A 17669-nucleotide genomic window follows, 5' to 3' on the forward strand; every position below is an offset into this window, starting at 1 on the left:
TCACACACTAATGACTTTACAGACATTTATTTCCTCAACACAAAAGAAAAACAATAAGTGGAAATTGAAAAATTAAAGTATTTAATTTATACAGGCCACATCCATAAAACCAAATAAAAAAACAAGCAAAGAAAACAAAACAGAAGGAAATTAAACGTTTTACGTCAGCGTGTAAAGACGTGACAAACTGAAATCATCTCAATAGGCACATCAACAGTCACATGACGCACGCGTGTATCTAATCGGACCAAACGGGACACAGGCGTAGAGGGGGCGGAGCAATCCTGTGATTGGATGAACAAGACGACTGGTCTATTCTGATTGGTCCTCAGGCTGCAGAGTGCATTCTGGGAGATCTGCCCTGACCCAGGGTCAGTTTTCATATAAAGTTCAAAGGAATAGGATGTAGAAGTGACTCTCCAAACAAACGCTAATCAGCGGTTTAGTCGACGGCTACTCGGCGGGCGCGGCGGTGGCGTTAGCATCTCCCACCGCTCCTGCGTCTGTGCTAACGGCAAGCTCCGCCTCCTCATCGCCCACCTCCACTCCCTCCACCCCCTCCTCCTCTCCTTCACCCGCCTCCACTCCCTCCTCCTCTGTGGCTCCGCCCATCTCCATCTTCATTTCCTCGTCATGCCCCGCCCCGTTTCCTACAGCTTCTGCTACAGGCTCCGCCCCCTCAGCCTGAGGCGGCTCCTCTTCCGGTTTGACCTCGTTCAGGCTTTCATTGGTGAGATCGCCCTCGGACACGTCCATCACCATGGAGTCCTCGGGATCCTGGTCGTCCTGGTTACCGTTGAACGGGTTTTCGCCCTGCGAATTAAACGAAACTCATAAACGAACGAATCGAGGAATCTCTCAAACACACTGAACGCTTATTAAGAGTAACGAGTGTATCGAGCACAGTTGAACAAGATGCAAAATGAACACTCACCAAACGCCACAATGTAAAAAATTATTTTGTAAATAAAATGAACGTTATTGGAGTACTTCTACTTTAATCTCACGCTCAACTCAGTAGTTAGTGATGCATGATATAATATATGTTCATTTTTAATGTTATCGGGCTGATAAGAAAATATGTCCGATGTATTAAAGCCGATAAATAATGGATTATTTCCTCCAGCTGAGACTGTTCATCATGATGGTCTTGAATTGCTTGAAATATGATTGGAATCACTTCAACAGTTATGTGCTGTCTGTAGTAGAGGTCGACCGATAGTGGATTTTACCGATAACGATAGCTAGGTTGGGCCATACTTGCCGATAACCGATTAATGAACCGATAGTTTTTAAAATTGATACTGGATAAAGACAAACACTCCAAGTAAAACAGTGCTGAACTTTATTATTATATAAAATAAAATAAAATTTTATAAAATAAAAAAAACTGTATTGAACCATGAAAACATGCTAAATGAAATAAATATATAAATGTGAATAAATATTTAAGTCAATAAAAGACATTCATTCAAACTGAAACAAAAAGTAATACTCTAAATAACAAATAAAACCATGTTACATTCAAAATGTAACTATTTAACTGTTCTTCTTTTCAAGCCAACTTAATTAATAAAAAAGTAACAAAATTTGTATTAAAGTGAAGATGAAAAAAATAAATAACCGAAATCGAATGCTTTGATTCGTTTATGTTTCTGTCGGCTGTATACATAGGTTTCTTGTATACAAACAATACCGGATGCGCGCGCATCCAAGAGGCAAGACCGCTATAGGGATGTTCGCCGGAGTCAAATGTGACGTCACGATATGGGCGTGGTCGCGAACTGGTTGGCAGAAAGAACCAAAACATGTCGCAGACTCGCAGCAGTCTACCTGTGTTTTGTCAGCATATGCTAATTATTTGTCCGAAGAACCAAAAAAGAGATATAAGGTTAAGCTTTTATATAACCAGGGTTCATGTTCTCTGCCTGATCAATATCACCTGAGTGAGAATTGGAGCAAAAGCCCGGACACATGGCCAGATTTGACATTCGGCGACATCTATCTGTATCTCATCGACACGCCATCTATGTTTACCAGAGAGTCGATGAAGGCGTACAAATCTTTAGATGCCTATACATTAAGTAATAATTACGAATATTACTTGTTGTAACTAAGGATAACTGGTAAATATGTTACAACTAGAGTAAAAATACAGGTGTAATTTATCCATGGGCTATATTCAAAATTATCTTACCTCTGATATATAACATTGGTTAACATATACGTAAAATGTATGAATAAAAATACAATAATTTGCCATTCATTTATAAGGGTATGTCAGTGTTATTATACTTCCATTGCTCAGTCACAGCATGCACAAAAAGTTATGTAAACAAACACTTTGACACGTCTTCCGCGGTATTTTGTACAGTTATTCATTGATTAATTAACCCATCAATGAGATAGAACCTACTAGTAACATTTATTTACAAAATTAGTTTTAATTTTTAACGCAAAATGTAGGTAGCAGACGCGATCGTGGTCCGCTGGCTCCCATTGTTTTCCGCTGGGTATAGACGCCTAATTGCAGAAATTCAAAGCTTTCTTTCTTGATTCAGGCTGTTTAGGTACGCGGTAGAAGCTCTTGGCGTTATTACTCTTATCGAACCTGTTAACACAGCCGATCACAAAGCACGATATACAACCATTTTCTTCTGTGTTTGCGCTGCGCTTTAAGCGGTCATTACTTTTCTTCTGCCAACCAGAGCGCGTCGTGACGTCACGGCGAAGATCCCTATATGTTATGTCGAGTTCTGTAAAAGAACATTGTAATTAACGTAGATTTCGCATTGTTTGTAAATTCTTGTTGACTCAATAATAAACTGCAATTTCAGAGTTGAATCTGTTTGCTTGTGTTTCATTTGCATATTAATATAACATTATGTAAAAAGTTAGTTAGTTGACTAGTATGAAATTGTCCAACTAAGTTTGCGAATCATAAAAACATGACATACCCTATGCATTTAGGTTAGTTTACAGCACAACAGCTCCGCGTCATCTCTGCTTCTGCTAGATATAGCCGTAAAGACTGTTGCTTTCTGCCTCTTAGATGCGCGCGCATCTACGTGATGACGTTGCACAGAAACCCGTGTATGAACATATCAGTTTGCTTACGTCTCTAGCTTTAAATATGCAACTTCTCTGCATATTTAATGCATAAAAGTGACCAGCTGGATATGAACTAATGCAAATAGAGGTAACAATTGTGACATTAAACATTCGGGTCGGACTTACGTTTATGTTTGTCAGTGTTTTAACCGCTTGAGGTACTACTAATGTTAGCGTCCTCTCAGCCTCGAAGGCAAACAAACATACTGTTGTGCTGTTCTTTCTCTACTAATGCAGCATTTAGTCAACAAATTAATCACTTTATAATGATATGACAAAATGTACTGTATACATACATTTGAGCTGTCGACGGTGCTTTAAACGCGCATCTGATGTCAGCGCTCTCCACGCAGCATGTGCTCTCAGTGTAGCACGCAGAATCACGTGTCGAAATAAACAACACGAGGCACGAGTTTTTATTACACCTCTAGAGGCCGCTCTTGTACTGCATCATGCCAGCAGACCCTTCTCAGCTCTACTGTGTAATGAATGACAGCGCGCGCTTCTCAGCCGCTCCAGCAATGGACGCAACCAGGAAAAACTATCGGTATATATTTTGCCGATAACGATAGTTCCACCAGTCAACAATCGGTGCCGATTAATCGGCAAAACCGATGAATCGGTCGACCTCTAGTCTGTAGGCTACATAAAATTATAATGAGAACATAATAATTGAGGATTTTTAATGGTGAAACTTGTTTTTGTAATCAGGCTCTCAAAAATTATATAAAAACTTGGGATTTAGATTTATCGGCCATTATATCGGTTATCGGCTTTTTAATAGTAAGAATTATCGGCTAACGGTATCAACCAAAATGTTCATATCGGTGCTTCCCTAATCAATAGTAACCTGCCATTTCTTTATAATTATTTGCAAATAATAATAAAAACATCAGTTTTTGTTTTTACTTTTACAACAGCAGCTGAAAACATTATTTTAAAGGGGTCATGACATGGTTTTTTATTTTTTATTATTATGTTCCCTTAGGTGCAATTATAGTATTACTATAGTTTTTTTTATAAAAAACTTTTAAAATGTAGTGATTTATGACCTTTTCCCTGTTTCTCATCCTCTGATTCAAACAGTCTGTTTTGGGGGTGTTTCCCCTTTAAGAGTTCAGTGTTAACGCCCACTGTTATGATTGGCTAACGTCAGTGCCTATGCATCAATTATTAACGCCCCCAGCCAGAAGGTTTGCGGATTCGGCGTAACTGTTTAGTAGCGGGTGATGCATGCGAAGCGATGGCTCTTGCGATGATAAAACCTTATTATGTTTGAGACGGAATCAGAGGAAAATGAACCATCACCACAACAACGAAGACTGGATCAGCCCGTGTCCACATGGAAAGTGAAACTATTTTGAATTAACCCGTTTAATCCCAAATTTTTTCTTGCAATTTGAATACATGCATTTTACTCCTTAGACCTCCCTAACACACAAACTTTATACCCTTATTGATTTTATTTTGGTTAAGTTAGTGAAATATTAGGTTTTATACTCGGTCACAATAGTGACCGGTGGGAAACACCATAGTCAGAATTCATACAAATTCTTCAATTAGGCCTATTTACGCAACACATTCCAAGACATCCATAACCTCGCTTTGTCATTTCACGAAGGAGGTTTAGTGAGATGAAAAGGTTGTCAGGGACAAAGTTACACCCTGGATGAACTTCCGCTTGTTCGGCTAGAGCTCTATGGGCTAGAGTAGACCAAAGACTACACTTGGGCCCTGCCTATAGGCCAGTTTCAGGGAGATGTGTGTGCACTCATTCAGTGCACTAAAGATGGGCTGTACATTGTAGAAAGGGTTGTTTGTGGTGATGTGTGGCGCACACCAATTGGTTCTCATGAACATCTGCCTCATCCTCCAGATGTTTCACCTCTGCATCGCCATTCAATAATCTACCTGGCAAATAGGCTGTTTCACCCTGGTACTCCCTATCTGATCCATCACTATCAATCACTTTTAATTGCCTCTGTTTGCTGCACAGAGCACTTGGGGGGGTCACGTACGTCTAGAAGGTCCAACACATCTGATAGTTTTAAACTGTGTAATAATAAACAATTGATAACTAGGATTAACAGCCAAAACCTGTGTTTTCAACTGAAACACTGTGTTATACTACTGGTCACAATTGTGACCGTTAACAAATTTACGTTTCTTACGAGCAAAATATATATGCAGGAGTATAATTCTCAAAATATATCAGTAGTAGACCCTTTAAAGAATATATGTACAAAATTTGATAGTTCTATCTGTTAATTAAGGTGTTTTATATACTACTTTTTTTAGTAGTGTGAGGAAGACATCTTCTTCTAGATATGCAAGCAGGAAATAAACTGATCTAGTCATGTGACCTTTCACACCAGTCACATGACATTTATAAATTTTAATCAAAACAATCTATTTTTTCTTTTAAACGTTGAATTTCTTGCCCAAAGCCAATAACAACACTTTTAGAGCTTCCAGAAATAAGAAAAAATATGCGGTCACAATTGTGACCGGTGGGATTAAACGGGTTAATAAAAAAACATTAACCCGAGACATTTGAAAACGGATTATTGTTGCCTAATTATCCTATAGCTTAATTTGCTAACAGTTTAACATTATTTAACTAATTCCAATGAAATGATAGGGTGTACCACGGACAGAAATGCACACAGGCCATCTTTGAAGATGCAGCATTGATAAAGGCAACATTTTTAATGTTCTATCACATGTAGGCCTACTAGAAAGGCTACATATTTTCAAGATTCTCTTATACAAATGTGTTTATATTAGCCATGGTAAAAAGTAAGTTTGCGTCGTCGTTGTTGAGCCCAGAATAGTCGGCACGGACTTATCTTTGAGCAACAGTTTTCTGGCAAAGCCAGCATCATTTTGGGATTTGTTCTCAAAACAGTCATCCTTAAATGTATAGAACAAACGCTTAAACTAACACTGCCGTGACTGAGACGTCCGCAAAAAATAAAGTGCATCCATTTTTCCCTGACGACTGGATCTTTCGCAGCGTATTCAAAGATGTTGTTTGTCCACAGCCAGGAACAGCACACCTGTGGCATCGTAACTTCCCTGTACACAGACCCACTCGCTGTCCGGCGACTGAACACTTGTGAGGCGCGCGGCGATACGAAATGAGCGTAGTTGCCTTGCACTTAAAGCATAGTTGCCTTGTTCTGGAGGCGGTCATATGCAAACGCTGGTACGTCACTTCGTACCGTGACGTCACTTCTTACCATGGATCCAGAACGAGCTGTATTTAGAGCTTGATTAAATAAATGATTCGTTTATAATGGGGAGGACGTCTTAAGCTATGAAACTTGCAGGACGTTTTAATGGTACAAAGACCTCTTATATACCAAAAGATCAAGGCAAATTTGGTTTCTCATGTCATGACCCCTTTAACAATAGGCAATATTTTGAACGTTCTCAAATGGAGAAAAATTAAATAATGAAGTCATTAAACAAATCTGAAACGAGAGATTAAAATGAAGGTGTGTGTTCAATATGCGAAGAAGTGAAGTAGAAACTGAAAAACAAAAGCGTAGAAACCGATATCTTCAGGAGAAATGCTTCAATATGAGGGTGAAATGGCTAAACAACAGATTAAACCGAGGAAGTCTACCAAACGCCATATAAAAGAGGCGGCATCGGTACAAACAGAAGAGGACTGAACACGGCTGGCGGACAGTAAGCGGAAGTGTGTGGACGAACCTTCAGGTAGCTCTCCAGCTTCTTGCCGATGACCTTGTGGTTGAGGATGCTGCGCGCCACCGACAGACTCGCCCTCTTGGACTGCTCCATCATGCCCTGACACACACACACACACACACACACACACGGGTCAGACCAGCACGGCTCCAGGAGATCAACACACACTGATCGGGTCTGGTTTGTACCTTGCGGTTGTAGTTGTGGTCCGAGGACTTGAGGTGCTTCTGGATCAGCATGTACTGCATGGGGATGAACACGTCACACGCCGCGCAGTGAGCCGCCTCCACCTTCTTCATGAAGTGCTCCATGCCCAGATCTACACAGGAAGTGACATCATGAGCTTCAGGCCACGGGGCGGTCACAAGCTCAACTCCAATTTATTTCTTAAATATTAGCAAAATTTGAATTATTTTCTAATTCTAAAGGCAATACTTAAGTGCTGTAATGTCCCCTATGACCACAAGAGGGCGCAATAAGCAAATATAAACCAAATCAATCGTCTTTTATTAAATTAAATGACGTTTACTTTTAAAACAATTGTTCTGAAATGAAGTATAATTTCCCTGATGTGCAAGGAAAACCAGGTTACACGAGTGCACACAACAGTGTACGTGCATCAGTGACCAGAGAACACACAGCGGGAGGAACTACATGACAGGAAGTGACATCATGAGCGCTTCTAGCCAGATCCTTGAGGGAGCGTACCTCGCGTCAGATCCTGCTCTTTGAACACCTGACAGATGGTGGCGCTGTGGTTCTCCATCTGATTCACTCGCTGCACCGTCTTCTTGAACTTGTTGTTCAGATACTCCTATAAGACACACGCATCAGTTCACGAACAACCCGTGTGCAGAAATGTAATAACTGACGCAGGTCCATAGTGGACAACAACTTACAAGTCCAAAAACTGGCAGAAATTCTCAAGAAAGCCCATGGCAGATCATTGAAGTAAATATTGTTTGGATTTTAAACAACAGCAACTGCTTTATAAGTGTTTTAACCAAGAACTGAGCATTACTGTAGACAGCAAATCATTACAAAAATAAATATATTTATATATATATAGAATTTGAGGTTGATTTATCTCAAAAAATGAGCCAAATGTTCCCCATGTGACACCATCCGGTAAATTATTATTATTTTTTAATTTTGAAGCCTTGCCAACAGAATGAAAGTATTAGAAATACTGCAGAATAGTATAGTTAAAGGTGCAGTGTGTAATACTGAGGAGGATCTGTTGACAGAAATGCAACATCATATACATAACTGTGTTTTCAGTGGTGTGTAAAGACAAAACTGACAGTATGTAGATAGAAACGGTTCATTCTAAGGTAATAAATGGTAACGGTTCATTAAGTGAGGGGTTCATACACCACAGGACACAGTTCTGTGTATGATATGGCAACAGATCCTCCTGAACATGCACCTTTATCAGGCTAAGTGATAAAAACAACAGAACTGGAAGACAAGTTGATCAGGCCGTTAGCGCCGCACCTGCAGGAAGTCGGTGGTGGGCTTGGACAGCTGATTGGACAGGAACCGGAAGTGGTCCTTGTGGAACTTGCTCTCCAGGTGTGCGTCCATGTCCTCGCTGTAGAAGGAGCGGAACTTGCAGACGGAGCAGGCGAACGTCACCCTGGGAACGAGCGCAGACACGTGAGCCTCACACACCCCAGAACACACACCATACACGGACAGCAAAGAACCTGACCTGTGGGCGGACACTTTGACCCCTGACCTTTCAAAGAAGCCCCTCCTCTTCCTGATTTTAGATGCAGGGGTTGGAGTCTTCGCCTTGGCCTGAGCTCCCTCGTCCTGATTGGATGTTGCTAATGAGAGAGAGACAAACACACGTTACACTCGTTACATTTGTCCACTGAAGTGTTGATAAATCTGATATGGACTGTTTTATGGCTGATAATATCGTAGGAGAGCGGGGCGGGCACATATTTATGCACTGAAATATATATTCAAGTGACATATTCAGTCAATTAAATGTAAAAATCCCCCAACTCACCGGCACTCTCTCCTCCATCTTCTGGTCTGGAGTCCTGAAGAGCAGAGAAACGTTAGTAGTGCTTCTGGAATGCTAAACCACATATGCTAACTGAGATAAACGTGAACGTACAGCAGCGGCGGCTTCGCTCGCCTCCTCCGAATCCCGCCTGTGCTCTTCTGTGGCGGCTTCTGAAACACAACACACTTATGAACACACACACACACACACACACACAGAAGGCATGATGGGACAGGACTGTGCTCGTACCAGTGGCCCTCCTCTCCCTCGCCGCCTCGGTTTTGCCCATCTTGGACTCGGGCTCGTCGTTGGCGCTCAGCGTCTGTTTCCGCTTCTTCTGTCCGTCGCGCTGGGACTTCACCTGCTGCGTGACATCATCACATATGCTAATGAGATCTGAGGTCATGTGTGTGTGTGTAGTCATGAAGGTGAGTCACTGATGAGAGGATCTACAACAGGTGTGTTCGACTTCGGCACGCGACTAGCTGTCGAACAACCCCGACTCAGAGCCGTCGGCTGGTGTGTATAGCGTCATTTATCAAGCTGATATATAGATCACAACTATCTGGCATTTAAATAGTTAATAGTTATAATAGTTAATAGTTATAATAGTTAATAGTTATAATAGTTAATAGTTAAGGCTCATGCTGAACTTTTGCACATCATCCTTCCCTCGCACTTTATAACACACCTTTCCCTCGCAGGGCAAAATCACCCGAAGCCCTTACATTACACTTTAGTTTTTTCCACAGAAAGCTTATTTTACGTAATTTTGATAATATTTTTAATGCAATTTTTTGGGGGAAGATTTTTATTTATTTTATTTAAATGACTAGATCAATAAATAACCATTTAAGCACATTCACATTATTTCAACTTAAACACCACAATTTCATGCATAACCTTTTAATTCAGCTCTAAATATCTAACATTGAGTGTCTTTGCCGACCGCTTGTGGAAAATAATAATATAAGATGATATTTCATGAGTATAGATGGGTTTGAGTAAAGCCAGTCTCTTCAGTGTGCGTTCAGACACACATGTAGACATTATAAAACATTTTTTGGTAAAGTTTTAGCATTTTTAGTTTCTACTTTGAGCATTTTTAGGATGTTCTATGTGAACTGAAGCATTCCTCACACTCATTCCTTCCTGAGGGCTCAAACTGACCCGCGACAGAAGGATGAGATGCTTTTCACATTTTCAACCACAAAACTCCTCGAATCCTTAATTTTTTTTTGCATTCGTGGTTCAAGTGCCACAAAAGGGAGCCGAGGGAAGGATGAGGACAGAACATGAAGTGTTGAATAAAAAGCGTTACTGTTGCAAACATCTATGCATTTGATATTTGATATTTTAGCTATGACGAAAATACGTCAAGAAGCAGAATGTGTCTGACTTCACGTCTCGGTTTTTAACTCCTCGTCGAAGTCGAACACACCTAGCGTTCATTTTACCATAAAAACTATCCCTTTAACACACCCATTATCACCGCCCTGTAATCATGTGACTCTTTACAATTATCCTCCAGTGTGTAACAAAGAGGTCAAAGGTCAAAAGGGGGCTCGCTGGGGCTCCTCCAGGGCTTGTTTGTTTGGTGGGATGAATGCTCTTGATTGGCTCTGCTGATCTCTCAGCCCCGCCCCCCCGCAGGGAGTGGGAGGTACTTACTCGGTTCAGGGGTCTCTTGCGGCCGCGCTGCCGGTTGGCCCTCGGGCCCCCTCCGAAGTTCCGGAAGTCCTGGGGCCCGCGCTGGGACTGGAAGGCCCCGCTGTCAGGGTACATGCGGTTGGCCAGCAGCGAGGGCAGCTTTCCTCGCCCCGCGGGGGAGTGGCCTTGGCCTCCGCCCCGCCCACTTCCGGAGGAGGAGGAGTCCTGCCTGCGGCTGTAGCCGCGCCCTCCTGAAGCTCCGCCCCTTCGCGGGGATCTTTGCCCCGCCCCCCAGCCGGAGCCCGAGAAGGCGGAGTCTCGATTCGACCGCATTTTGGCAGATCCGAATCCGTCAAAGCCGGACCCGCCCCCTCCAGCTCCGCCCATGACCCCAAAGGCCACGCCTGCGCGCTGGGCCATCATGTCGCCCCGGGAGTCGCTGTACCCAAAGCTACCGGATCTGTAGAGATCTCGGGGGCCGAGGGAGGCGGAGCGCGAGTCGAAAGACTCGTATTGGTCAAACCTGCAGAGGGAGGGAGGCGCAGAGCAAAGGTCAAGCGGGGGACCGACCATCGGCTGCATTTTCATCATGAGCTCTCAGATGACAAACAAACTCAAGCCCTTCCACAGCCACGTTGTTTGTTTCTCAGGTGCATTGTGGGAAGGCTGTGGAAAAGCTTCAGAATGACTGGTTGCACAGATGGACATATAAGGCAACGAGGTGGAAACAGTGAGATAGCAGGGACTTCTGGGGGTCTGTGAGGGCGTCGTTAGCATTATCTGGGACGCTAGTTCTGGACGTCTGAACATGAAATGGATTTTTGTGTGTTCAAATGGTCAGGAGGGCATTTTAAACAACAGCAACTGCTTTAGAAGTGTTTTAACCAAGAACTGAGCATTACCGTAGACAGCAAATCATTACAAAAAACAGCTTTTCTCAGGCTAGACGCCACATTAACTTTAAGATGTACACTAGCTGCATTCAAGAGTCTTCTGCTCACCAAGGCTGTGTTCATTTGATCAAGAATACTATAAAAACAGTGAAATATTAATCCAATGTAAAACAGCTGTTTTCTGGACTTCTGGGGTCTGTGAGGGCGTTGGTGGCATTATCTGGGACGCTAGATCTGTGAGGGACGTCTGAACATGAAACAGGTTTTTGTGTGTGTGTGTGTGTTCAAATGGTCAGGAGGGGATTTAAAAGATTCGCTTCATACTAACGGCAACTGCTTTAAGTGTGTTAAGCAAGAACTGAGCATAATCATTAAAAACTTCCTCAGGGTAGACGCCACATTTGACTTTAGAAAAACTTCTGATAGGGAAGATGTACAGCAGAGTCTCTTCACTCACCAAAGCTGCATTTATTTGATCACAAATACAGTAAATGTGTCATTTATTCCTGTGATCAAATCTGAATGTTCAGCATCATTACTCTCTTCAGTCTTCAGTGTCACATGATCCTTCAGAAATCAGTATAATATGATTTATGGTTTGATGCTCGAAAAACATTTAGTTTCTAAATATGCAAACGTATCATCACGATATCAAAATAACAGTTTACTCTTGCTCTGAGTCTGCATGTTTTGATGTGTACAGAAAATGACAGCGGCTGGACAGATATTAAAGATCAAGTGGACATTTGAATTAAATGTTGTTGGTCAATAATAAACAAGGATTTGATCTGCTGTAAAGTGTAACAACAATTTATTCTGTCATTGAAGATTTCTTAAGCGTTTCCTAAAAATCCTAAAATAGATCTGTGAGGGATGTCTGAACATGAAGCAGGTTTTTGTGTGTGGGATGGGAGGGGATTTAAAAGACTGCAACTGCTTTAAGTGTGTTAAGCAAGAACTGAGCATAATCATTAAAAACTTCCTCAGGGTAGACGCCACATTTGACTTTAGAAAAACTTCTGAGGGGAAGATGTACAGCAGAGTCTCTTCTACTCACCAAAGCTGCATTTATTTGATCACAAATACAGTAAATGTGTAATTTATTCCTGTGATCAAAGCTGAATGTTCAGCATCATTACTCCAGTCTTCAGTGTCACATGATCCTTCAGAAATCAGTATAAAATGATGGTTTGATGCTCGAGAAACATTTAGTTTCTAAATATGCAAACGGTTCATCACGATATCAAAATAACAGTTTACTCTTGCTCTGAGTCTGCATGTTTTGATGTGTACAGAAACTGACAGTGGCTGGACAGATATTAAAGATTAAGTAGACATTTTAATTAAATGTTGTTGGTCTATAATAAACAAGGATTTGATCTGCTGTAAAGTGTAACAACAATTACTTATTCTGTCATTGAAGATTTCTTAAGCGTTTCCTAAAAACATTAGTCATGAAAATTTTGGCCGATACCGATAATTCTTTATATTTATAAAGCTGATAACCGATATATTGGCCAATTAAATTAAATTTGTATAGAATGAGATTACAAAAACAAAAGTTTCACCATTAAAATCAAATCCATATCCTAAGCACACAATTATAATGATTTTATGTAATCGATATGACAACTTGCACTGGACGTTTTCCTTTTTTGAAGTGATTCCAATCATATTTCAAATAATTCAGAAGCATCATGGTGCTGAGAATGCAGAACCCATCACCAGCGCACATCTGAAGGAAATCTATTATTTATCAGCTTTAATATATCAACCAAATTTTCTTATCGGGCAGATAACATTAAAAGTGAGCATATTACCCGATACTGATATATCCTGCATCCCTAAAAAACAATGTCTTGTTCTCGTGAATCCAGTAAGTATATCGTCACGCCCCTAATAGAAAGTTGATAAGAACGGCATTCTGGTGAGCAAACGTGTCGCTACAGCACAACAAACTGAACGTCTTTTCCTCCTAATAGCCTCGTTTTTATTCGCAAAAAAAAAAAAAAAATCAATATGGCATCTACCCAGACTAGTCTAGACAGGATCTTGTCCAAATGTACAGTCCATCATCACCAATTATCAAACAAACTAGTGCGACGTGAAAAAATTATTAATCTGAACTATTTCAAGAGTGAAATTGTGACTGACGTATGCATACAAGACATTTTAATACGCAAAACAGCATAACCCCTGCACCGTAGACGAGTGGTTGTGTGTGTGTGTGTACCTCTCCCGAGTGCTGCTCTTCATGCCCCCCTCCAGCTGCGTGAGCATGTCCAGCCGCTGGTTGATCTTGGCGATGACGGCGTCCGCGGTGGCGCCGGAGGACAGCAGAGATCCTCCTGAGAGACCTCTCTTCATGCGCTCGCTGGAGCCGTACCCCCCGCTGCCCCCAAACCCGCCGCTGCCCCCCGACATCGAGTCCTTATAGCCGTACAGGTCGTAACTACCCGAGCCTGAGCCAGAACAGAGCACGGTCATCCACGGGACCACATCAACACAACACACACGGTTCTAGGGCTGGGCAGGAAAAACTAACATAAAATAACCTGATCCTGATCAAAATCCGGTTTATTCACTGTATGCATTTGAAATATAGAGTTTTAATGTACATAAAATAAAGAGTTTAATATACAGGTGTGTGGCTCTTGGTGTCTTTTTATTAATTAACCACTTGTAAACTTGTTCACTGTTCTTTTTTATAAATATAGGATTGAGTCGAATCGGGAATCGAATTCAGAGCTTGCAAACCGAACCCTCTGACTCGACACCCAGCCCTACAGGATCCTGCCGTATTACTGCATGTAGACTGAAGCATCTCACCTCGAGACGATCCTCCTCCTCCTCCTCCTCCTGATCCTCCCCATCCAGAGAATCCTGACCAGATGATAACACACATCTCAAACTCATCTCAAAGCATTAGGCATGCACAGATATCAAAATTCAGGCCGATAACCTATAATTCTTTATATTTGAAAGCCGATAACCGATATATTTGAAAGCCGATAACCGATATATTTGAAAGCCGATAACCGATATATTTGAAAGCCGATAAACGATATATTTGAAAGCCGATAAACGATATATTTGAAAGCCGATAAACGATATATTTGAAAGCCGATAAACGATATATTTGAAAGCCGATAACCGATATATTTGAAAGCCGATAACTGATATATTTGAAAGCCGATAACCGGTATATTTAAAAGCCGATAACCGATATATTTGAAAGCCGATAACCGATATATTTGAAAGCGATAACCGATATATTTGAAAGCCGATAACCGATATATTTGAAAGCCGATAACCGATATATTTGAAAGCCGATAACCTATATATTTGAAAGCCGATAACCGATATATTTGAAAGCCGATAACCGATATATTTGAAAGCCGATAAGCGATATATTTGAAAGCCGATAACCGATATATTTGAAAGCCGATAACCGATATATTTAAAAGCCGATAACCGATATATTTGAAAGCCGGTAACCGATATATTTGAAAGCCGATAACCGATATATTTGAAAGCCGATAACCGATATATTTGAAAGCCGATAACCGATATATTTGAAAGCCGATAACCGATATATTTGAAAGCCGATAAGCGATATATTTGAAAGCCGATAACCGATATATTTGAAAGCCGATAACCGATATATTTAAAAGCCGATAACCGATATATTTGAAAGCCGATAACCGATATATTTGAAAGCCGATAACCGATATATTTGAAAGCCGATAACCGATATATTTGAAAGCCGATAACCGATATATTTGAAAGCCGATAACCGATATATTTGAAAGCCGATAACCGATATATTTGAAAGCCGATAAGCGATATATTTGAAAGCCGATAACCGATATATTTGAAAGCCGATAACCGATATATTTAAAAGCCGATAACCGATATATTTGAAAGCCGATAACCGATATATTTGAAAGCTGATAACCGATATATTTAAAAGCCTATAACCGATATATTTGAAAGCCGTTAACTGATATATTTGAAAGCTGATAACCGATATATTTAAAAGCGTGTCTGCTGTGTCGCTGCACTGCGTTTTAACCAGTTAACATAACCATTCATATTTTAAAGCTCATAACCATTCATATTTTGTTGTTACTTGAAGGTTGCAACATGCGGTATTTGTCCTGAAAGGTACTGAGTAAATGTCATGTTTGTTACCTCATTATTTGTGTATATTTTAATAATTAACACTAAAAGCACACTCTTTTTAAGACTAAAATAACAGTAAAGGGTAAAAAAAAATGAATTTGCAAAAAATGAAAAAACGGAATTTGGTAAAAATAAAACTGATTTTATAGGGCCCTATGTAGCGGACATGACAGACTTGTGTTGCACTGAACTGTATTTTCCTTTTTGAAGTGATCATATTTCAAACAATTCATATTTCATGTTGAACAGTGCGCGTCTCAGCTGAAGGAAATACACTATTTTAAGGATCACAATGATGATAAAGCAAGATCACTCTAGTTTACACTCTTTTATCAAGTAAAAGTCTGTTCGTATAGCCTAACTATAAACGCTCGGGCTTCACGAGTCTTTCGGCGGTCAAATCTGACCTGATTTATCAAGGAAACGCAAGAATAACTATGATATTGTTGGTAATATTTCAGCTGGATGGACGCAGGTTTACTTGACCATCCAGACATCATTTATTAGAAAAATCACCAGTATCAAATATGATCATCAGGCTTATTTGTTCATCTCTCAATCATCAGTGTATTGTATAACTACAAATCATAAAACTAAGCATTAAATATCATTAACATTGATATGAATTTAATGTCGGTTATAAAATTATCTGTTGTTTTACATTACAAGCATTAGAATTTATTTTTTTCCGTCCAAAAAAATATGTTTGTCCAAACATGAACGCTTATAACTGACCAGGCCAGTGTCCAGTGTAATTAGGGGGCGGGGCATTCACTCCAAATAACATTTGATTGGTCAGAAATGTAAATCTGACCCTTTAGACATGATGATGTTAACTATAAATCGATCTGTTTTCCTGAGAGAAAACGTATAACTAGAGTTGAATGTGTATATAATATATAGGTACACTAGACATGATTTTAAAGCCACAAAAGAACAACAGCATGAGGTCTTTTAAGATGGCAGTACACTCATCTGTGTTAATCTGCAGGATTTACAGTTATATATCCAAACAATCAACCGAATTATCGAACAAAAGAGCAGCAGAATGGACACGGCAGCCATTTTACGACAAAACGCCCCCATTTCCCCGACCCAACACTCAGTGTCTGTTTGATGACCGTGTGGAGAGAAGATATGGCGATTCTTCCCTTTCGATTCGCCATTTTAGACGCTAAACCGCAGACTTTTGATCGCTGTGCGCGTGACCTCGAGCAATCGGGCCTCGTGTAAAACATTCCACAGCAGAAAATCACTCAAGAATAAATGTTATTAGCTTGATCAATTTAGCAATACGTGTTTCGAAAAGCGCGTTCGTGTGCGCGCTTCCGCAAGCAGACAATAACAATGGAATTTACGTCAAGATTTACAACAATCGATGAAATTGCTCTTTAAAAATTAAATACTCACATCAAAAGCAAACAAACGGATTAATAAAGTCTGTATGAATGATTAAAACGCGTTTTCCGCTTCATTTCGACCTGCGCCATTTCACGCACACAGCGAATCATCGAACCGCGTTACTCAAATACAGAGTCATACATGATGCCAGCATACACACGATTACATTAAACACATATAGATGTTCTACTGAGGTGAATAAAGATTAAATCACTAACCTGAAGAATATCCTCGATCCATCCTGCTGCAGTGTTTAGTGTAGGTGTGACTGAAAGCGAAGCGGGTCAGGCCAGTATCAGACCGCGCAGACTCCGCCCACTGAGGGGCGTGCTCACGTGATTGATGTGTGAACGAACCAATGATCGACTTGCAGCGGCCGGAAACAGCATTAATTATTTCAAAACAAAAGTGTGTGTTTCACTGTCTGGGATTTAAAACAGGTGATAGTCAGCATAAGGTGCTTCAGTTTAACATTTATAGACATAATAAATACGCCTATGGTTTCATTGATATGCTGGATAAAGCAACATGATTTAATCACATTGTTGTTGCTGTTTTTAATAGATTGAGGAACTGATTTACTGGCGTCACGATCTTGCTTTATCATCATTGTGATCCTTTAAATAACACATTTGTGTATGGAAAATTAGTATTATCAATTCAAACGAAAAATATGAACTGGTTGTCTCATT

General features: G+C 40.6%; 2 protein-coding genes across 3 annotated transcripts in view; both read right to left on the reverse strand.

The window, feature by feature from the left end:
• mslnb (mesothelin b) overlaps positions 1-17669 on the reverse strand; it is a gene marked incomplete at its 5' end in the record, with an annotated part of 567774 nt that overhangs the window by 8621 nt on the left and 541484 nt on the right. The window lies entirely within an intron of this gene.
• On the reverse strand, positions 12-17338 carry akap8l (A kinase (PRKA) anchor protein 8-like). 2 transcript variants are annotated; one of them, XM_079617245.1, is made up of 13 exons: positions 17196-17338; positions 14221-14274; positions 13625-13853; positions 10520-11021; positions 9098-9212; positions 8960-9018; positions 8849-8882; positions 8570-8660; positions 8326-8467; positions 7537-7642; positions 7017-7147; positions 6832-6927; positions 12-813 (listed from the first exon to the last, which is right to left on the reverse strand). In XM_079617245.1, exons 1-13 carry the CDS (start codon positions 17215-17217, stop codon positions 454-456), a joined length of 1941 nt encoding a protein of 646 aa, XP_079473371.1. In that variant the 5' UTR covers positions 17218-17338; the 3' UTR covers positions 12-453. The 2 variants fall into 2 exon arrangements, with proteins under 2 accessions (XP_079473371.1, XP_079473370.1); XM_079617244.1 differs by having other exon boundaries at positions 8543-8660; positions 17196-17292.

The sequence above is a fragment of the Phoxinus phoxinus genome, assembly GCF_949152265.1.
Source record: "Phoxinus phoxinus genome assembly, chromosome: 6".
Classification (NCBI taxonomy): Eukaryota; Metazoa; Chordata; class Actinopteri; order Cypriniformes; family Leuciscidae; genus Phoxinus; species Phoxinus phoxinus.

Excerpts from the sequence above, each read along its gene's own strand:
- akap8l (XM_079617244.1), bottom strand. The coding sequence starts at position 17,217 with ATGGATCGAGGATATTCTTCAG. Across the intron at positions 8,661-8,848 it reads AGATGGAGGAGAGAGTGCCG|CAACATCCAATCAGGACGAG; the intron begins GTGAGTTGGGGG and ends CTCTCTCATTAG. Across the intron at positions 814-6,831 it reads AGCTGGAGAGCTACCTGAAG|GGCGAAAACCCGTTCAACGG; the intron begins GTTCGTCCACAC and ends TTTAATTCGCAG.